At 40.7% G+C, this 23,045-nt stretch overlaps 1 protein-coding gene across 1 annotated transcript; it reads right to left on the bottom strand.

Annotated features, from left to right (window-relative positions):
* Positions 1-3,605: 3,605 nt before the first annotated feature.
* LOC149310522 (calmodulin-1) lies at positions 3,606-22,639 on the bottom strand. The gene is made up of 6 exons (XM_089529133.1): positions 22,459-22,639; positions 13,986-14,016; positions 7,323-7,466; positions 7,144-7,250; positions 5,796-5,931; positions 3,606-4,237 (listed from the first exon to the last, which is right to left on the bottom strand). The coding sequence occupies exons 1-6, from the start codon at positions 22,459-22,461 to the stop codon at positions 4,209-4,211; spliced, it is 450 nt and encodes a 149-aa protein (XP_089385259.1). The 5' UTR covers positions 22,462-22,639; the 3' UTR covers positions 3,606-4,208.
* Between the last annotated feature and the right edge of the window lie 406 nt (positions 22,640-23,045).

Raw genomic sequence — 23,045 nt, 5'->3', positions numbered from 1 at the left:
AGTTTGTAGGAATCCAGGGAAAGTTGGGAGGACGGGAAGCACACTTGTCTAGGCCACCATGGTGTCAGGATGCAGTTTGCGCAATTTCTTCTGATCTTGGAGATCACCCTGGTCAGGAGTGGAAATGGAGGGAATATGTAAAGAAATGTCCTTGATCAATGAAACAGGAATGCATCTCCCTCTGTTGTCCCTTCTTCACCTGCTGTAAAATCAAGGCAGTGTTGCAAACAGGTCCACCTACAAAATAACCTGTTTTGAAATGCAGTCTGTCAGGACTTTTTGGACTGCCACCATGTAACCTACAATGAGATGAATCTTATGTTGAAGGCACCAGTGCCACAGGAAAAGTTAAATAAGCCAGCATGAGAGGCATTGTGTGATCGTCTTTGCTGACATACCACACAACTGTGATAGTTGGTTTGTATTAGAACCATCTCCCTGCAAAGAAGGCGACCTTGCATGTGTTGAAAACAGAGGAGTTCCAAAATGTTGATGTAGAGAGCTTTTTCCAAGTGTCCCTGACCTTTGTTGTGATTGTTGACTGGAGAGGGGGAGAAATGGCATGTCCCATAGCAGAGTGGGAATGTGTGTCTACCATCAGAGATGGAAACAAAGGGAAACCGGCAGAGTAAAACAGATTGACATGGCTAAATTGGACATCTGCTTGCCTGAGAAACCAGTTGTAATGGATGCATAGTCTTACACAAGGAAGCACTGACAGAGTTGACACCATGTGACTGAGCAGAGTCCAGATGGCAGACACCATGCTGAACTCTTGTAAGATTACAAAACACCTCCAGCTGCATATGCAAACTGCCTTGTTGAGGTAGAATGAGCAGAACCCATAAGGATACACGGGCATCTATGAGTTTGATGTTCTGAGTGGAAACCAAGTGGAATTTCTCATGACTCACACATAGACCATGGTGTGAGAGAAAGCAGAGCACATAGCATGATGGAACTGGATCTTGGATGTGGCAACCAGGACCCAGTCAACCTATGGAAAGAACAGAATGCCCTATTGATGAAGTGCACTGCCATTACCATGACTTCCCTAAAAACTCCAGGGGCCATTGAAAGACTGAAGGGAAATACCCTGAATTAAAAGAGGTCTTGCTTTTTTTGCAAATCTGAGCAATCTCTGATCTGTGTGGACTGCAATATGAAAGTAAGCAGCCTAAACGTCGACTGTTGCAAATCAATCTCTCAAGAATGAGCACTGTCTTGGGGATTGGGACTATAGTGTTATGTGCTGTTCTCTCTGTCTTGGGAAAGTAAAATCCTAGCCAATTCAACAGGCATAGGTATTATGGGCAGCTCTGAGAAAAGGAGGCACAGAGTGTCCATCCTGAAGGGATTATTCTTGTACTGTTTAAAGGGCAACTTTGAGAAGACACGTGCCTCTAAGTCTCTAGCTGCAGATAAGCAACTCTCCAAGAACTGTATATGGTTACCACAAAGATGAGGGAAACATGGCTACCATTAATGTGTATGAAGAAGTGAAATTGAGAAAATGTTGCCTGGAGAATGTCTATTAGGGAAGGAAGGCAGTTACTGCCAAAACTTCGCTACCTAAAAGGTTCTAAACAATGTCTCTTGCACAGATGCAAGACCCATGTGCTTGATGCACAGACCACAAAGAAAAGAAATCAGATATCCCGAGCATAGAAAAAAACTGTACTGAAGAAACCTTTTCCATTCTCTCATTTGGTGTAAAGAGGAAACTGGGCACACCTAATTTCACGTTTTTAGTGTGTGATGTGGCTTAGTTGTAAACTGAATACACAAATGGCTGTTAAAAACCTTGCATCTGTGATTGATTTGTTCTTAATCACTTTGATCTTTATAAAGAGAGGGATGGTGGGCTTGTTAACATAATTATGTGCCAACTATTATTGACTTTTAACACTATTGCTGAATTGTTTCAGAGTTGGGGTATTGTGCTTGTGTAGTTCCATTTGTTCTATCCAGTGAATGTAGCAGGTGGTTTGTCAGCTCTGTAACAGTAATGTTGTAGATTCCTGCTGCAACAACAACCTTTATTTTTTCCAGCTTATGGAAACCCTATCACAGAATTTTCTTGACTAGATTTGTTCAGAGTTCCTCTGAGGTTGATATGTGTGACTTGCTTAAGATCATCCAGTAATTTCCATGGAATTTGAAGCTTGGTCTCTCAGAGTCCTAATCCAGCGTTCACAACAATACATTGGCTTGCCAGGATACCACCTTAGCCCAAGGTTTGGGCCCAAACCTTATAACCTTAGCCAAGTTTATTTAAAGCTAAAAAGTTCAGAACAACCATCTGATTTGGAAGCTGGGGAGGCGAGGCCAGGCAAACGCATACTGGAGTTTAAAGGAAAAGCTTAAGCAAATGAGAATGTCCTGCTAGAAGCTTAGGCAGGAAAAGACTGACTTTCGGAGAGTTACCCCTCCCACAAGGGAAGAAGGTGGTCAACCTTTTTTCCTGCCTAATAGGAGCAAATGAGAGGGTCAACCCAATGCAGATCAGTAAACTGAGGGAAAAGACCAGTAAACTGAGCCTTACTCCTGCAATACAGGAGTCGTGTGAATCTGAGATAGGGATACTCCCATCTACCCAAGCAATCAAATTCAAGCCCCATGTCCTGCTGTAAGCCCAGAGGGAAAAGACTTTCTACTTACTGATTTTTGGCCACCCACAAACCTTACTATGGTGAGAAACAGAGTACACAATCTTTAGATAAATAGGAAACCATTCTGGGCCACAGCTGAGATCTATGGATTTAGGAACGGTTCCATATCAAGAAATACTCCCTAACTTGGGGCCAGCACAACTGGCTTTAAAAACCAGCTTCCCAGCAATTTGGGGGCATGACGTCTATAGACACCACATGTTCCCAAGACATATTGTAGCTGCCCAATCAATCATTTGGTGGCGGCTTCAAGGTGTTTTGGAGCATGGCGTTTAGACTCCTCACACCCACAAGCTGCCCTGGGGCTTAAATATGGCTGAAATAGGAGCAGATCTTTTCCACTCCTACTTGAGCCAGCTTCCTGGTGGATTGGGGCTACGATGTGTGTTTGCCACAGCCCCAAGGCGTCTTGGGCACAGCAGCTTCAAGCAGCCCCTTCACACCCATCTGTTCTGCCCCTTGGTCATTTGTAGGAACACCATAATAGAAAAATGTAACTGTGATGTCCCAGGGTGTTACCTCCCTGTTTTCCGTCCATGGCTGCATTCAAACATCGTATCAAGTTCACAATGAGACCATATTGAGGTCACCCGTTCACACGCCACCCCCTCAAGCATAACCATGGAAGTTTTGCTTCTTTAACTTACAACATTTTCCAAACACACTGATCTGTGGCTCATCTTAACTATTGCCACAAAGTTAATACAAAATATTGTTTATGAATTTGGCTCATTTCCACAATCCAGACTAAAACATGAATACTAATATTTGTCTTTAATATTAAACTGGTTATCAGAATTTGGAAACAAATCCTTTGAACCACTTCTTCAAGGATTTATTGGGCAAAGACACAGTTTAGTATATTTACAGTCCCTAAATGGTAGCAGGAGTAAGTGGAGATACACAATAATTGAAAAATGTATAGAAACAATATAGGTTAATTGTAATTTTTATTGGAAAACAAATATACAACTTGGAATGGATTTGAGGCAAGTTGTGCCATAAGCAGATTCTTTCGAAAATAAGTGGCTGAACAAAATGTTTTAAAAGCATAGTAACCATAGAAGAAAATGTCTTCTGGTACAGGACCAGGAGTACAAAAAATAGTGTACGAGTACCTGGATAATACACCCGTTTTGCAATAGTGCAAACTTTTTAAGTTCCATATTGTTGACTGTCCATAGTCCATACAAAGTTAAGACTACATTTCAACAACATGCTAAGTTTCCTAAAATAACTAATTTAAAACAGGCATAACCTAGATGTTCCCTCGTTTGACCAACACCATCTAGTTTTAGAAGTGTGGAAGGGCTTAAATATCCAGAGTAAGCCACATGCAAACATTTGTTACTTTGATTATTTTCCCAAAATATCAGAATGACAGATAAAAGGGGAAAACATGGAGGAATGAGTTTGTTACTATACATGCATATTCTCTTGACAGTAGGGGAAAACCTTTTACAGATAAGTTACAAACAGAGAAAAAGGCAAATAAACAATTTGTACAAGAAATTTAACACATTCTGTACAGTGTCTTCACTTTGCTGTCATCATTTGTACAAACTCTGTAAAAGGAAAAAAAGAGTTCACCAGTCAAATTTTAAAAATTTCTATTCATATGCAGATTAGAAATGAGACAACTTGATCAAAAACTGCTTCCATTTATTCCAGCTGTCATGCATTTGGTCTGCTCTGTCCAACGAGTGCCCATGCTGATACATATGCAGAGCAAAGCAATTAGGAATATTAGTGTAAATAATAATCCATCAGATAGTGGGTTGCTCCTCTACATTAGCCAGAAAGTGCATTTTCAGAACACTTTTTCAAATACCTAAAATCAAGAGCAGGCTCATGGCAATACAATTACATTTACTAGAGAAATTATTAGGAATATGTCCTGCATTTTAAACATATCAATACATCTTGCTCAAGTTTTGTTTCACAGGTTTTGTTGTTTCACATATCCATATGCTGATCACCTAATTAAAAAGCTACTTCTGTACATCTGCTACTTAATAACTTTGGCATTCACTACTTTTAACGTTTAGGTGTCAGACTAAGACACTTATTGTCTTGATAATTTTAATGTTACTGGTATTACAACTGCTTCATTGCACCTTCTTTTAATTTGCATTGTACACTGCCTATGGATAAATACTACTAATGGCTAAATAAAATAGCTCAACAGTATGTTTGTTACATTTAAAATCATATAAGCAGTCAATTGAACAGCAATACTACTTCTAAACAGATAATAACATTATTCAAAACCAATCTCTAATGGTGCTGGTTGCAGCACAGAAATCAAAAGCAACTACTATTATTTTATTTCGATTTTGCCTTTCTCCCAACATGGGACCCAAGGTGGCTTACGAAGTCATTAAACACCATTAATTTGAAAAAGTACAAAATCATTACAAAATACTGTATAATAAAGGTATAAATATAGTACTCTCCTCTCATAAAAATACTGTTCTGTATGACCATTTAATCATCCAATACCTAATTAAATTTTAAAAAATGGTATTTTATTGGGGGGGGGGAACAGAGGGGGCCAACCTAGCCTCCTCTGGAATTCTACAGCTCTTTTTCATGTCCATACCACATGGCCCTTTCATGATGAGACAATTGGAACCTGAAGTTGATTTAGTGATGTTAACAACACAAATTGTTGAACTGAAACCTATCTAAAGCACCAAATATACAGAGGATTTTCTTAACTTAATGTAATGGTCAATTATCAATCTGTGGAGCTGTTTTCTGTGCAGGCTTTCCTGACTTTAGCTTCTGTCTATATCCCCTCCCTCTGTGTCAGATGAAACTTTAATTTTCATTAACGCTTTTGGGAGGACATTTGGAAGACCGTGATGAAAAGGGAAGGTATACTGATGGCTGTAGCAAAGTGATAGGTAGAGATTACTACACTACACATTACCCTTGCGGCAAATGTAGAATCACTAAACAAAGGTAGCCAAGAAAATCTCTACACATGCACAGAAATAAATTATTTTTTTTATCCTGGACAGTAAGTTTGGTCATATTATTTTGTGTGTGTGTGTGTGTGTGTGTGTGTGTGTGTGTGTGTGTTTGTGTGTGTATCAGTGTCCAAAATGTTGTTTTTACCTTCATAGTTTACTTGACCATCACCATCGATATCTGCTTCTCTAATCATCTCATCGACTTCTTCATCTGTTAGCTTTTCTCCAAGATTTGTCATCACATGACGAAGTTCTGCAGCGCTAATATAACCATTCCCATCCTAAAAAATATGTGAAAGTTACCTGGTTTATGTCAATAAAACCACTATATTCAGCTCTGAAGAACTAACATGGTAAGGACACACAGCAACAAATCAATAGTAGTAACTATCCTGTCTAGGCACATCCTCTGTCTTTCAATCCAATCTTCCACCCCCGTCTAAAAGGTGGACAAAACATTTGCAATGTTGTCATTTGAAGCACTTTATGTATAAGGTCTATATATAAGCCACTTGAAGCTTCCAGATCTTAGTTCAAACTATGCAACATGCTTCTGGTGTGCAAACACCTGGAAATCTAATGTAAGCTTCTGAAAATCTAATGTCATTTGAATTCAGCAAGAAAGAAATCCATTGTCATTTAAACTTCAGGAAGTAGTAATATTGATGCAGCTGATGGCTAGCAGCAGAGGTTATTACTTAGCAACATCAAGCAACTTCAAAGCAGAATAAAATAAATAAAAATGCAATCATGTATTAAATCCTACAAATAAAAACAAGTGTCACACTACTTCAGGTACCATTTTGGGTAAAAGCCATTTCTAAATAGTCCAACTTGTCCTTTATTAGAAAAGGTCTCGGGGTTGCCACAGTATTTTAGGATTCGCTTTTATTACCCCACAATAATTAGTTAAGCCCATTCAAATAGACTAATGTCTCAATCCTATGAACAGAATTAATTCCATTTTAATGGACTGCCTTCAGCTTAGTTACAAATTCAAAGTATATTTTCTTAAATATTAGCTACAAAAAGTTAACAAAATAGAAAAATCTGCAACACATTATAGAACACCACCACAACCCCAAAATCTTGTGGCACACAAGACTGGAAATTGCAGGACAGCATCTGTATCTTTCTGTAGGTCAATGAGACAAGTTAGGAACTATCCACAGAAATTTTTTCCAAAGCTTGGACTACCACCAAAAAGGCCTATTTTTTTTTATGGATACCAGTCTGACAAGCAAATAAAATAGAATTTGCAGCAGGCCTCAAAAGAATCTCAAGTATCAGTGAGAGTCATTAGAAATGAAGTGCTTCCTAAGAGTCTGATTTAACCTACTGCATCCATCTTAGTTTCTAAACACACTGCTCAGCCAAACTGACAAGGGTTGGGGGCAAAGAATTATGAAGTTATAACTAGAAAGCTTTCTGAATATGGAGATTCCCCTCATCTACAATATTTGATAAGTCCTCAAAATACAGCAATTGAATACCTTATCAAATACACGGAATGCTTCTCTAATTTCTTCTTCACTGTCTGTATCCTTCATTTTTCTTGCCATCATTGTCAAAAATTCTGGGAAGTCAATTGTGCCATTGCCTGTAAAATAGTTTATTTATTAGAGAGAGTCCTCTACATTTTAGTAATTAAACTGTTTTAAGTAAAACATACCATCAGCATCTACTTCATTAATCATATCCTGCAACTCTGCTTCTGTTGGATTCTGCCCAAGGGACCTCATCACCGTCCCCAACTCTTTTGTTGTTATAGTACCATCTCCATCCTTGTCAAATAGTGAAAAGGCTTCCTTGAATTCTACAGGACAGAAAGATACAGAGAGCTCAAAGACTTGACACTTACACAATTTACTTTTGATTATATGTATATGAATGATTACTTTCATTTTAATTCATGAGATCACTTACAAGTGCAATCAAAAACACTCAGACCAAGGAACATAAGAAAAGCATTACATCTAAATAAAAAAATTGATTTCAGTGGGTCCTGGTGTGCCTAATTTGTTAACACTGTTCTACATAGTCTTCATTTTGGCAGTAACAGGATTAAGTTGTTTACTTTTCAGCATGGATCTCTCAACTAGCTAGTGTACATGCAGTGTTGAGATCTAACTTGCCCTCAAGTTTCTCAAAATGAATACTCCTCCTGCTCCTCATTTCAATTCAAATTTGGTTCAGGAAATTCCTTCTGAAATAATGTATGTAACTACTTTTCACTCATAGTCTGATCAAGCATTTTGATAGTGGCTTGATTAATGTTCATAGTTAGGCAATACTTGTACCTTCTAAATAAATGCCGGACACAGTTTTGAACTACCTCTAAGTTCACTGTTCTTCATGCACTCACAATTAAGTGTTCTAAAGAAATCATTTGTAACAGTTCAACGATGCCTGCATAATGATGTATTTCCCCCATTTAGAAATATAGGGTCTTATCTATTTCTAAGATGAAATTATATATTTTCTTTTCCAGTGCTATTTCTCAACTGTTTCTCCAGGCTTAGTCATTTCCTCCTGCTCTCAATTTTGAGGACATAAGATGTTCATATCCCTTTCTAATGGATACTTTATCACTAATTGAACAGAAAAGGAAAATACGCCCCTCCCCCCAAAGGGGGGAGATACTTAGAAAAGTATAGAATTGGATGACAACAGAGGTTGAGTAAGCCAACAGAAATTTATTTTGCAGAAAGGTTTCTTCAGGAGGACAAATAAAGATGTCACTACAATAAATGCTTGAAAAGTTGCCGTTCTGCATTGTTGGAGAGCTGTGCCCCATTGCTAGCTGATTTCAGATCTTTCTGAGTGCATTAATCTGTAAAATTATAATGGCAACATTCCCAGTTCATCTAAAATTTAACATTTAAAAGGAAGAACACACACAAAGAACTTTTTCAGTTACCTACAGCAGCAAGAGTTGAAAATCTGTGACATATCAGAAGAGTTAAGGAATTGGCGATAAAATGTTTTCAAGCATTCATTTGGGGGAAGTAAGATATATGTTTCAGTTTAAAAAAACATCTTTTGGAATACTAACCAAATGATTTATGAATAGTCCATTTCCATTGCTGAGGAACTAGTTTTAGGATGACATTATTTGTGATATATTTTTAATGTTTTTTCTTGCCTACAGACAATGCACAGGAGCTCCGCAGAACGGACTGAGAACAGAACGGGAGTGTGGGATGCATTTTACTGCACAAAGAAGTCCCCCACTCGTTCCGTTGCCTTCCGTTCCCATTCCATTCGGGGGGGGGGGAGATCACCTCCTCTGGAACAGAATGGGAATGGAAGAGAGGGGAACAGAAGGACTGAGGGACTTCCTTGTGTGCAGTAAAATGCTTCCCCCACTCGTTCTGTTCCCTTCCTGGCCCCTTTGGGACTGTTCTCAGGCCATCCCAGGAGCCCTGTGCGGCAAGATTCTTTATTTCATAGGAGTTTTGAGTGAGCTTTTGATACATGTTCATATGCTCAATGCCTAATTTGTATTAATGGAAAAGATTTATGAAGTGTCAAAATGATGGTTTCATATGAGATATTATACAAATTAAGGAATGAGTCATGGCCTGAAAGATGCTTTTAGTATGTAAAACCTACAGTCTCATTTCATGTTGGTTATATACACTATACTTATTTATGACCTGCTCAAGATTTATCATCAAATCTCAGAAAAAACAATATTTTTAGCTATATTATCTATGTAAGCAGATTTTATTGAATATACTGGTTGAAGTAAGACCTCTCCTGTATTTAAGATTAGATATAGGCAGCCTCTAATTTTGATTATAAATGTTAGGCTGGAAATTTAGGATGAATGCCATTTTCAGATGCACACACTGATGGATACACACCCTGTGATGAAAGTCCAAATGTTCCCATTTGATTCTGCCACAATTTAGGACAAAGGAGCATAGTAAAGACCTAAATAGCACTGCATGCAATGCATACGTTTAAATGCCAACCACTTGCTGCCTTTGATAGCTGAAGAAACAGGGAGACTACATTCCCTGACACTTCACAATTACAGGTTGAGTCTCCCTTATCAGGAATTCCAAAATCCAAAATTATCTACATGGGTGGCTAAGATAGTGACCCCTTTGCTTTCAGAATGTTCAATGTACACAAACTTTGTTTCATTCATTAATTTATTAAAATTATTGTGTATAAAATTACTTTCAGGCTACATAAATTAATTTAATGTTTAGACTCTGAGATTTCATTATGTATGTGCAAATATTCCAAAATGTGACAAAAGACCAAATCCAAACCACTTTTGGTCCCAAGCATTTTGGATAAGGAAGACTCAACCTGTATAGCACTTTGATACCACTTTAATACAGCTGTATCCAACGGAATCTGAGAATTTGTAGTTTGCCGTGGCACTAGAATTCAGTGGTTGGAAATTCTAAATATTTGACAAAATTACAAATCCAGGAATCCACAGGGTGACAATTAATCTGGTAGCAAATTACTGTAACTGTGCACTGGAAAAGAGACCCAACATTGAACTAGGAATCAGAAAGTCCAGTTCAAACCTTTCATTCCACCATTAATACTTAGTGGCCTCAGGTGAGCCAGCTGTCTGAAGAACCAATCTGCTCTAATCAATCATTACCTGAATCTAACCAAGTAACACTCATCCACTGAATGAATGGATTGTTTGACACCACTTTAAGCGCTGTAGCTCTATCCCATGGAATCCTGGGATTTGTAGTTTTACAAAGTCTTTAGCCTTCTCTGCCAAAGAGTGCTAGTGCCTCACAAAACTACAAATCGCAGGAAAGGTTGGAACCATGGTTGTTAAAGTGTGTGTCAAATGCCATTATTTCTACAGTGTAGATGTACTCCACATTACTCTTTGGTTCGCAGAATCCTAACATATACTGGTGATGTGTATATGTCCATGGTGAATTACGGTGACCCCATAAATTTCATAACATTTTTATAGGCTCTAAACAAAGAGGCTGGGAAGAGCGGCTTCTGGTTACTTTGGGGGCGAAGTGTGCAGATGATGCACACTCCTAGAGTGGCTGGAAGTCACATGGAGAGTGTGTGGCTGGGAAAGGTTGGCCAAAAAGGGAGTGGGTAAAAAGTTGCTCTTTGATACTGAGGGCCATAGCAGTGATCAGCTTCTGGACCATGGCTACAGTCATGCGCTGATTGCGGTCCGACTGGCGCTGGAGCAGCCTGAGGCTGCTCTAAGCTGCCGGTCAGCATGACCCCTTAGGCAAGAAATACCCAGAAATGGTTTTGCCACTTCCTTCCTCCTAAATATAGCGCTACCTACTATTCACTGGCAGTCTCTATCCAAGTATTAAGTAGAAGTGACCTTCCTTAGCATCAAAGAACACAGAGGGGATCCGGTGCCTATCTGAGCATGTTCCACATACAGATTATAATCTTTTAAGGCCTTAAATTGTTTGGGACCAGAGGACTACCAAACCATCCTGAATATAAATCCTAACTAAAATTTGGAAGCTAAATAGTCAAGATCACCCAGTGGGTTTCCATGGTCAGGCGGGAAACTGAACTGTGATTTCCATAGTCACAGTACAATGTAATAACCTAGATAATGAGGAAATTGAAATAGTCAGAATTCCTGTATCTGAGTACAAATATTGATCAAAATGGAGATTGCAGTCAAGAAATCAGAAGACTAGGAATGGGAAAGGCAGCTATGAATGAACTGGACAAAACCATAGACAAAATCCTAAAGTGTAGATATCAACTGAACACTAAAATTAGAACTGTCCAAGCCATTTTATTTGTAATCATTATGTATGGATGCAAGAGATGGATAGTGAAGAAAATGGATAAGAAGAAAATCAATTCATTTCAATTGTAGTGCTGGAGGAGAGTGCGGAGGATACCAATGATGGACAAAAAAGACAACCAAATGGGTTCTAGAAGAGATCTCTCCCTGGAAGCCAAGATGGCAAAACTGAGGCTGCTGTGCTTTGGCCACATCATGAAAAGGGTGATGTTTAATTCATTCTTATGTTGCTGACAGTTTCCTACAACTTCCAGTTATGGAGCAGTTTTCAAAGAGCAGCTTAAGGATATTCAATTTACACTCTGACATACTGAAGACTTGAATAGGTAACTAATACATGGCAAAAATACCTGACTACCTGTGGCATTAGCTTCATGAGAAATTACAGAAAATATAAAAGACAGAAGACACTAGACCAGGTTGGTTCTCTCCTGAGAGAAGACGGCGCCTTTTTCCTAGAGGCATCAATCTTCTACTTAGCTTTTCTCTGTGCCTTCAAGTCATTTCTGTCGCATGGTGACCCTATTGTAAACCTATCACTGGATTTTCATGTCAGGTTTTGTTCAGAAGGGATTTTGTCTTTGCCTTCCTCTGATATTAAGATTGTGACTTGCCAAAGGTCCCCAGTGGGTTTTTGTGACCCTGGTCCTCCAGAGTACCAACAGAGTCTGACACCACAACTACACCATACTAGCTCTCTTTTCTTTAGACTCTGAAGTATTTTGTCTTAAGCCTTCTTGTTAGTCTCTCTCTTCCAGGAAACAAAGTCTTGTGACTTCATATAGAATAAGCGATAATTTGGCTTCACATGTCAAAGTAATAGAGTTACATCACTCCCTATACTATTTGTTTCCTAGGGACAAGGTGTCGGCAAGAGATGCTCCCTGGGAAGTGTCACTTTTCCAACACTGATATTGCACAGTGGAACTACATTATTACATCCTGACAGCAATAGCACATTACACATTACCCTTCTCCATATTAATGCCACCATAGACAATTTTGTGACATATAGTTTACCTCACTTTCAGAGTTTAATAAGCATGTTACATCCATAATGTTAAAAATTGCCTTTGCAAGTCTTTAACTGGATAAAGCTGTCTTAGGTTACCTACATTGTTCCCCTTCCCTGAAGTGTCAACTTTGAATTTTAGAGACTTTCCACTGGAATAATGCAAGGTGTGCTTTAAAAAGGTAACAAAATACCATGTTTCTTATTTCAAACATTTTAATTTACAAATATGACAATTAATCATGAAACCATCACACCATTAAGCACTTGTAATATTAAGGCCACAAACTGTGCAGCAGATAGTTATGCTTCACTATTCACTAGGTGTCTATTATGTCAAAATTATTAAATGACTGCATTCAATGGAAACTGTACAAATCCAATGTTTGCTCTGACAGATTACCTAACTTTAGGGTTAATGCAACACATTTGCACAATTATTTTATTGCTGAAATCGCAGCTGTTTGTCAACTTCAGATCTGGTTTGGCCACAGGAATCAAAGAAATTGGCACTATAGGAGTTCTGGCAGAACACTTAACTTGAAATGCACTGCACACACTTAAGTGTATCTTCTTAACATACTGGATTGCTGCTGACTAATATGAGTATGATAATTAGTATACACATGGGCCTTAGTAAATTTAATCAATTCATTTTATTACAAATTCCTACCACCACTAAACAAATAACACACAAGTACCAACTTGCATTTAACATTGTGCCCTTAATTGTCAGAAAGCTTTGATCCAGAAAGGGCTCCTACGAGCAGAAAGCAAGAGGAAGAAATATTTCTTATTTCCCTGCAATGTTCTCCACCCCTTCAAAATCTGCTCATGAGGATTAGAAGAATTTATGAAACAGCCTTGTTGAGGACTAAAATGGTGAAGGGTCTGGAAACCATGCCCTATGAGGAAAGACTTAGGGAGCTGGGGATGTTTAGCCTGGAGAAGAGAAGGTTAAGAGGTGATATGATAGCCCTGTTTAAATACTTGAAGGGATGTCATATTGAGGAGGGAGCTCACTTGTTTTCTGCTGCTCCAGAGACTAGGACCCAGAGCAATGGATGCAAGCTCCAGGAAAAGAGATTCCACCTCAATCTTAGGAGGAACTTCCTGACAGTAAGGGCTGTTTGAAACATAGTAAACAAATGTTCTACATTTCTGAATTTACTACAAAACGAGAGAAAACTTTTACACATTTGTATTTTTCCAAAAGTCCTGCTATAATGAAGGGAATGCATCCAAGCAGATTTACAATTGCACAGGAAAATAAGGACCATACCCCCAGATGCTCAAACTTTTAAGTGTGCAGGTAATGAATAAGATACAATACTATCCTGGGATTGAAGACAGTCAGAGAAGTACTGGCTGCAGTTAGTTTTTAAATAATATGGCAGAATAAAAGACTAGACACTTGCCAAGTGTGAAAAATGAAGTTCTAATCAGGAGAGTTCACAAACACAACTTACAAGTTCAAGCACCATGGCGGCTTCCTTGTGAAAACACCAAGAAATGTAAATCTAGAATCTCACCTGCAATCTGCTCTTCTGTGAGTTGATCAGCCTAAAAAGTATGGGGAACAAAACAAAGTTAGCATACATGAGAAACATAAGGCAAGTTACTTATCATTTATATGTTCGTTTAAAAAATCATTTTCAGAGCAGCCACAGTAAGTAAGTGTTATATAAATGATGGCTGCCTGCAGGCTCTTAGCATCAAAAATAAGTCAGAGGAAAAGGTTGGAAATAAAACAATAGCAGTTTGAGATTGCCATTAGAATAGTAAAACTAGCATTTCAGTCAAGTTTGGTCTAGGGGTGTATGTAACATCTATGTGGTCAACAGATGGGACAGGACAATCTCCCATTTCTTGTCCTTAGTGGATTACTGGGTGCATGAAGCAGTATGTCAGCCGGCTCAAGCACTGTTCTACCAATGCCATACTTTAAAAATATTTTTAAAAACACGTTTGCCAGCAATTTAGGCATGGAGAAGTTTAGTTAATGGAATCTGTATAAATGGTTGAGAAATGTGATCTTGAGAAAAGATTCTGTCTTCACAGATCTAGTGACTTTGTTCATCTAATTTCTCAAAGGCGAACTGTTTCAAGGATTCATGTGAGATCGTTTTCATCTAGATTAGAATAGGTTGGGCCTCTTATTCCAACTATAGTAGGTTGCCATAATGGTGTAGAGATCACACAAAGCACATCAGCAATATTGTTACTTGCCCTTTTTCCAAGACTCATGACAATATATTGCTAAGTGCACCAAAGACCATCAGATTCAAACAGTTTTCTAAGATGCCCTACACAAGCCGCTTTATGAGGACAGCAAAAGATGAGCAATGGTTGTCATTTTCCACTATGTCTTACACTTTAAGAACATACATTATTTTATTTCAGAACAACACCAGCCAGTTCTCCCAAAGTAATGTAAAACCCTAACAATTATTTGTGCTCAAAGTTTAAAAACACAGCTAGACTATTTGACTGCTGTACTTTCAAAATCAGCCACTAATATAATCTTATCTAGGTGCCATTTTCAAAGGCTTTATCTAATATAACAACCAAACTATAAAATTAATCAACACTTAAAAAAAAAAGACAACACTATTTCACAAGTTCCTTAACAACCCATGGGCAAACATCTCAAGCTTTTATGATGCACAAAACCAATTTTCATTTTATCCTAACAAGACAACTTCAAGAAGCACACCCCACACATTTCTAAATTGATCCCTAAAGCTCTTGAGTAAGCTTAGGATTTTGTCCGAATTCTTCAGTAATGGGGAAAGGGGGAATCAAGAATAGGAAACAAACTAAGCCTGGAAATCAAGCTTCCCTTGCAATCTACAATTCAGGGGAGTGTTGGGACCTTCTGGAGTGTATTCTAAAATTTGCATTAGGGAAAATAGAGACAACAAAAGCTACATTACTTGTATTCTACATCTCACTGCAATTCTCTTTTTACAGCACTAGAGAGGTATTAACAAAACAGTGTACCGAGAACCCCTGACACTAACTAGCACATTTGACCATTTCTTAATGATTTTACTTTGGGCTGTATGTGCCATTTTTATTTACTTGTGCCCTTCTTCTCGTCCTCTCTTCTCTATAATTTTAATATATGGCGCACCACCCGTGACACTGCTCATTGGTGGAGTGGTGTGAAAGTGAAATAAATAAAACTTTTTTACTTTCTTCAAACTTTAAACGATTGGTGGGAAATATGTGGCCTTCCAGATGATGTTGGATGGCAATCTTTCCTAGGCAGTAGCTATGCTGGGTAGGGCTTGATGAGTGTTTGAGTCCAATAACTTGCATATCACTGCTTTAAGCAATATGCTCTACAATAAACAGGATGCTTTGCTGACCTTCAACAATTTTTAACTTTAATTCTGAATGGAGAAAGAACCAAATGAGAACAGCTGGAATGGGACTAAGGTCCAAAACATACTGTAAAAATAATCCAGTTTGAGACTGCTTTAACTGCCCCAGGTCAGTGCTAGGGAATCTGAGGAACTGTAGTTTCTGACAGAGAAAGCTAAAGATCTCACAATGGTATAGCTCCCAGAATTCCCTAGCATTGAGCCATGGCAAGTTAAAGCAGTGTCAAACTGGATTATTTCTGCAGTGTGGATTAGACCTAAAATCTGATTACTCTGATGCAATTGTTTACTTGAAAAGGTCACTCTCAGGAATTTGCCCGAAATGTGTATGCTGCCAACAATTAAGATCAATTTGTTTTTATCTCAAATGATTACCCAAATCCAAAACACGAATTTCAATCTGAATGTTTATATTGCATCCCAACATCCCAAACAATGTTATGGTACACAAGATTAACCAAAGATGAGGGACACCCTCTAAATGATTTCATATTGCATCATCTAGCACTAAATAGGGTCCTGGAATCAAACAGGTTGTGTATTCAGCAATAAAACAAGCAAAACAAAGGGTTTTTTTAAACTACAAGACAAGATACAATGCAAGACAGAAGACATGGAAGTTTTAACTAGGCAGAAAATGCAACTGAACGTAGCCCTAAGCCTAGCAGTAACAAGTTTCTCTCAAGTCAAACTTCCTCCAAATCACAAGTAATAGCAACATGAAAGGCTAAAAGATTCAAAAACATTAGGTTTCTAATTTCAGGGTTGGTCCACAAATATTTTTTCCAGGCATCTTGCATTAGCACATACACCTGGCACATTTATAAGTCTAGTGGTGCAGCCCTCCATATCCAGATTGTTTATCCATGCATGCAACCATCCAGAGTTTGAAAATATTCCAAAAAGATATAAATTCCAAAAACCATATAATCACCATCATTTTACTACATCACTGTTTTTAATTGGACTTCAGCACCCCTGGATTTTGTTAACCATGGGGGTCCTTGGACCAAACCCCAACTGACACAGAGGGCCCACTGTACTTAGCAAAGGCTTATGCCACACCTCAGGTATGTTTCAGTAGTTCTCCCACCATTTCCTTCCCCAATTTCATATTAAAGCAATATCCTCACCCCAGTTTCAAACTCAAGGTAAGAGAAAGCTGAACAAAACAGGCTGAAAAGAAGCATGAAGAAGAACAGATAGATTTTGACTCATCTTGCACCATGCCTTTCTATGAATTTAAGAGGGAAAGACAACTGGTTGCTTGAACTGAATACAGTGAGAGGAGAAGTTGTGTAGCAGTGTTCTCAGTGAATGGAGAAGACGACTATTATCATTCACACATGTCTACGGCTGAGGATGTAAAAAAATCAAAGTTACATTTTCTTGTCGTCAACAGGAAATGATCTTGTCAAAAATACTACCAGCTACTGTAAGATTTCCCACTCCTGAGTGGAAATACCAACACTTCGGGAAGGGGTGTGAGTCTTTTTCCCCTGCAAAATGTTGCATTTCCCGCAAATAACGTTTTCCAAGTCTTCCAGAGTCCTGAAATGCACAAGAAAGGGGGATGCATCCTCAGTCATCAGGAGGAGGAAAACATCTGAAATGTTTTGTTCTCATATAAAGATGAATTAAAGATTTAGAACCCTAGTTACCTCGTATATCATGGATACTGAAGCAGGCTCTAAGGAACGTAAGGCCCTAAGTCCTAAATATTACACGGAGGTCCTATGAACCTGTGACCTTGTCACTCCCATCAAGTCGCTAAATCCATGAGGTCAACTATTAAACTAAAGCAGCAAGACTTTTAAGCATTCTGGGGCTGAAGCCAAACTCATTGTTTTGCTTCTTGCACTTGCTCTAAATTATTCCTAATTTGGATGATTCTAATTACAAATCGAATGTGTTGCGATTATGTGAATCAGGAATAATCAAGTTTATTTTCAGACCAGATGTACACCAGTGGTATGATAGGAGCAGGTTAGTTTTCCTCATGCTTCTGAGTGAAAGGAATATGAAGACAAAAAGGGGAAGAGACATTTTTATCAACAAGTTGCTTGCCCCCAAGATGACTCCAGTGTAAGACCTGCTCCTCTGAGTTCAATAGACAGTGAATCACTCCATGACCACAGGCACAGTTTATAGAGACAATGCTCAAGTTCAGACCTATGAAGCAAAAGGAACCAATTTAAACTGCTAGAAAAACTTCATTCTAGATCACCTCTTTACATTTTGTAATGCTCATATTTCCCAAGAAGCATGTATGCTAATTGGTAACAAGAGTGTGCACATGTTGATTTATAATTTAAAACCTTTATAATACCTGGGAGGTATAATCAAGAACATCTGATCATACAACTGAAGAATATATTCCGGCTACAGAATGGAAATAGAATACAGCTCCTGGATCAAAAACTACTTTCAACTAGCATTCTATTCAGCAACAGTTCTGTAAACAAAAACAAGAATCCTAACTCAGTATGAACTGACCAAGGAACTTCTATTAAGGGTTTTAAATCTGTCTTTCACACCAAATCTGTTGGTAATCATCTTAACATGAATTTCAAGGCAAGCAGACCCAGCTGCATGGTGATCTATATGCTTCTGAACTACTGTGGCAACCTCTAATTCTCCAGGTGAAACTGGAGCAGATGCTCCAATGAAATCCCAGTCTCTCTCCTAGAAAAGAATGCAAGTATCCCTCCAACTCTTTCAAAAACAATGCAGCAAGCCACAGGTTGAAGATTTAATTTGACATAACAAAAGTATCCAAGAACTATAGTTATGGGGTCTAAATATGTCAACAGCAGAAGGAAAAGGAGCGTTGTTCCTAGGGCAGGCCCTCTCCCTTCAGGCCAGGTAAGAATACAGAAACCTGTAACAGCTATGTTAAGGACCTCTGTATGAAACAATGTCAAGAGTAAACAGTATGGGCAACGGCATTGCAATTAAAAGAGTATTTTACTATTAAGCTGCCTTTGCAGTTAGAACTGCCAACAGTATCAGTGTCTCTTGTAAAACAGCTGGGGTTTTGAATATTCTCCTCTCAAACCACTGGCATTGGTCAGAAGCAGTGATACTGCCAAAATATTGTAACTATGCTGCAACGATGCATCTTCCTAGATGGCTACATTTATATTGGTTGAGTACTAATGGAAGAGTAATACCCTAAAAATATTTCTAGTTTAAATTCCTAGATCCCAGTATAAAAAGTTTAAGAGCCTATTTGATCTGGTGTGAGATTTTTAAGCCTCTAGTGTAGGTGTTTACAATTAAATGTTAGGCAACTGACCCTGGCCTTAAAAAGAGCTGATCATCACTGAGAAAACCTAACAGAATTATAAATGCCTTTCTCTCCAAGCCTTTTGTACACAAGCGTGAGAGCGGCTGCTCAAAAGGTACTTATGAAATGAGCAAATCATACTGACACTTTCCACATTTCAAAAGGTGCCTGATTTTCATTCAAGACACTAGTTTCAGAATGAGATTTAAGAATACGCATACAACCAATAAGACATTTATGCAGACCATTTTAATATATTTGGAAAATGTTTAAAAACTAATCAACGTTAAACCTTCCACAGCATCAAAGAAAATGCTGTAACTCAAATATTGTGTGTATCTTGCTGCTGTGGGTTGCAGAACACCAACACAAAGTAGTGTCCTTTTATAGTTATGAATTTCTAAGTTTGTGTATTGCTATGGGGACTTCATTATGGTCACTGGAAAAAACCAGTTTGCTACAGCCTTAACAGCAGAAGGACCTCACTTGAAAGAAAAGCATTAACAGTTCTTATCTAAGTAAGTCCTTGAATGGAAGGAAAAAGCTCAGTTTGAGAACTGAAAATAAAATGGATGTCTCTGTATCTTGCAGCACAATCCATCAAGGCTGCAATTCACAAATGTTTCTTCTTGAGCATGAAAGAAACACAAGATGTTTCTATAGATTTTTGTGGGTTTTTTGGGCCAAGTGGCCATGTTCTAGAAGAGTTTGTTCCCGACGTTTCAGGAAACAAGACGTTTTTCCTTTTAATAATCTCCAAATGTAGGTATCATCTTGTTATCCTTCCAAAGCAACCTGTCCCCACAGGAGCATGCATCTACTTAGGGGAAGAAGCTGCTCCCTCTCTGCAAGCATTCAAGCCAAGGGAGGGAAGCTGCAGCAACTCTGCATTCTGGTATCAGACCTCATTCAGGGAGACCCTTCAGAAGGCCAGGTATCTTAGAGGGGCATTTATTCCAGAACCAATATTGCCAGCAGGGAAGCTGCTTCTCAGTGGTGTTCCTTCCTTTGAAGTAGCAACCAGAAAGCTCTGGAGTGAAGCCCACTCCAACCCACATACAGCCAAGGACAACTTTGCAGGGAGAGACAAGACAGATGGCTTGCATTAACTCGTTACTGAGATTCCTGCCTTTGCCTTCCAACAGCCCCTAGTATGGTTAAGAAAAGCCAAAGCAGCCCTTCCCTCCTCCTCCTCCTCCTCCCTGCCTCTTGCACCAGCACTGGGCTGCAGGCAGCTCCAATCCTTGGCTTAACTGGCTGCTGGGCTTCGGTCCTGCCTCCCCTTTCTACCGAGAATTTTTGAAGACCTGCAGTAAAGCCAACAGCTCTTGTGTGGCTGTTTTAAAAAGGCCACTACATACAGTGTGAAACATATTCAGGAGTGGCCCTGTGGCCATACAGCAAAGCACACCATCCTCCAAAACCTGCAAAATAGCGATACTTTTATTCCACCAACCAAAAGGCACAGAATAGATGATGCAAGCTTTTGAGGCTCCACTGGCTTCTTTATCAGGCAAAAGGGGCTAAAGGTGTTTTGACGCTAAGCCATGGCTGTGTTTGTCTGGTGGGAAATCAATATGCAAAGGGATTTTGCAGCACCTTTGAGACTAAGGTCCAAAACACACTGCTTTAACGGCCCTGGCTCAGTGTTAGGGGATCCTGGGAATTGTAGTTTATTGTGGCACTGGAGCTGTCTGGCAGAGAAGGCCAGATGTCTCAGAAAGCCACAGTCCTCAGGATCCCTAGCATTGAGCCTCAAAAGTGGGTTATTTCTGCAGTGTGTTTTGGACCCATGTGGGAGAAAGAAGCGAGTAGGCGGAGTTCCTGTGGACCTGAGCCGCCTTCCTCCTCAGAGGCAGCTTTCCTGCTGGGCTCTCCTGAGCTGTCAGTCGTGGTCTGGAACAGGAGCTGCATCTGAGGAAGGAGGCTCAAGGCCCTCAAGGCTCAGGCTGCCCGCTCCCACGTTTTCTGCCTGGCGATGGTTTAGCGGGGGGGGGGGGGGGGCTGTTGCTTGAACTGCGACATCGGGCCCAAAGGGGCCCCAGCGCCCTCTTTCTTGCGGGCGAAAGAGGAGAGAGAAGAGCCTCAACGGCCGGAGCCCTAAAAGCATTTGCGATTCTGCTCCATAACTCTTTCCATGCGGCACCGGAGGAAGGAAGGAAGGAGGAGGGAGGGCGCCTCCGCAATCCTGGCAACCGCCCCCCGTTGAGCCCTCCAAGGCTGCGGGAGGGGAGGGGAGGGGGCCGGGTCCGCGGTGACAGCCCGGTTGCCACAGCAACCAGCCTCCCCCGCCCCCGAAGCCCCCCCCCAAGACACAGAGCAACGCCCGCCTCAGGGAGCGAAGGCAGCCCAGGCGGAGGGCACCCTCTCAACACAGAGAGAGAGAGAGACGTTGACACAGGCACACAGAGGGGGCCTTATGCGGCTGTGCTTTCAATTGTGCTGCTCCTTAATGTTGTCAGCCGCCCTGAGTCCATTCCGGGAAAAGGGTGGGGTAAGTAACAATAGTAATAACAAAAACGATATGCACGGCCCCCCCCCAAGATCCACTCCAACTCCCTGCCATGCAGGAACTCACAATCAACACTCAGAGAGAGAGAGAGAGAGAGAGAGAGCGCCAGCCCTCCATATCCGCGGACGCTTGTTTGTAGCCCACGGAGCCCGCCCTCCGCGGCTTGAAAGCATCCCAACAAGGCAGACATTCCAGAAAAGAGGCGCCCACCTCGGCCTCGCTGTTCTACGAAAGGGGCGCCGTGGTACTCAAGGGGACCTGAGCAGCCACAGCTTCAGGCATCCTGGATTCCAATCCCAGCGGAGACCAAGGGCCCGCGGGGGGGGCTGTGTGTGTAGATACTGTATATGTATAAATGTATATATACACACACACACACACACACAATGTTGCGTCTATTACTATATACACAAACGGACACGTGTGTACATGTGTATATATATATATGTGTGTGTGTGTGTTTATATACATACACACGTTCACACACACATCCCCTCCACCTCTAAAGAGCCGCCTCGGGCCCCTTTTTCAGGCAGAAAGGCGGCGAACAATCGGAATAGAGCGAGCGCCAACCATGGTGCCTCGGAGGACGGTTGGCATCAGCTTCGAATCCCGGCGAAGGAGCTCCCTTCCGAGCCTTTCTGGAGCGCTTTCCCCTTCTCTTCCCTTAAGCCCCCATCCCGCCACCCAAAAAAGCCGAGACCCAACAAAAGCGGCCATGATCCCCGCGATCCGGCGGCGCCGCGTGTTTTCTCTCGCCTCCCTCCCTTCTCCCTCCTCGCCTTCCCGCTCCCCTCGCAGCGAGCGGTGCTAACCATGTCGGCTTGGGCCGGGCCTGGCGGCGGCGGGTACTGCTACTGCTAAAGGCGCGGAGAGGAGGAAGCGCAAGCACCGAAGGCGCGGGAGCGGTACTCTCCGGAGCGTCCCTCGTTCGATCTCTTTCTCTGAGATGTTAACCCTCCGACGGTTCGGCTCACACTGAACGCAACTCGGCCGCCGGCAGCGCCTCATAAGCCCCCTCACCGCCCTCTGGGATCCCTCCGCGCCCCGAACGCCAATAAGAAACTAGCAGAGAGAGAGAGGCGCGCGCGCCGCCGCAACGAGATCCGGCCCCTTCTCCCTCAGAAAACCGACCAACGGTCGTTCGGCTTCATACATAGCCCCCCCCCTCCTCCCTCACAGCTCCCTTCTCATTCTTTCACAACACGAGGGACATGGGCTTTATAATGAAACCACACGCAACGAAAGACGTCCCTTTCCTAGAACGAGGTTATAATATTCGTGAATAGACTTGCGCTGCCTAAAACTGAAGGGACTTTTTCTCCTCGTTTAGGCGGAAGAACATAGGGATGAGAAAAAACGTACGAGTGTGAAGAGAGCGGCCGAAGGGCTGCGCTGATTG

This window comes from Sceloporus occidentalis, unplaced genomic scaffold (genome assembly GCF_023333645.1).
Source record: "Sceloporus occidentalis isolate IW3139 unplaced genomic scaffold, rSceOcc1.0.p SCAF_6, whole genome shotgun sequence".
In the NCBI taxonomy this organism is placed as follows: Eukaryota; Metazoa; Chordata; class Lepidosauria; order Squamata; family Phrynosomatidae; genus Sceloporus; species Sceloporus occidentalis.
Note: the sequence above shows the minus strand (reverse complement) of the source record. Positions and strands in the feature narration are given on the sequence as shown.

Bases quoted from the DNA above. Each gene is read 5' to 3' on its own strand.
- LOC149310522 (XM_089529133.1), bottom strand. The intron at 7,467-13,985 runs GTGAGATTCTAG...TCTGTCCTGTAG, and splicing joins CACAGAAGAGCAGATTGCAG to AATTCAAGGAAGCCTTTTCA. The intron at 7,251-7,322 runs GTATGTTTTACT...ACTATTTTACAG, and splicing joins TAATGAAGTAGATGCTGATG to GCAATGGCACAATTGACTTC.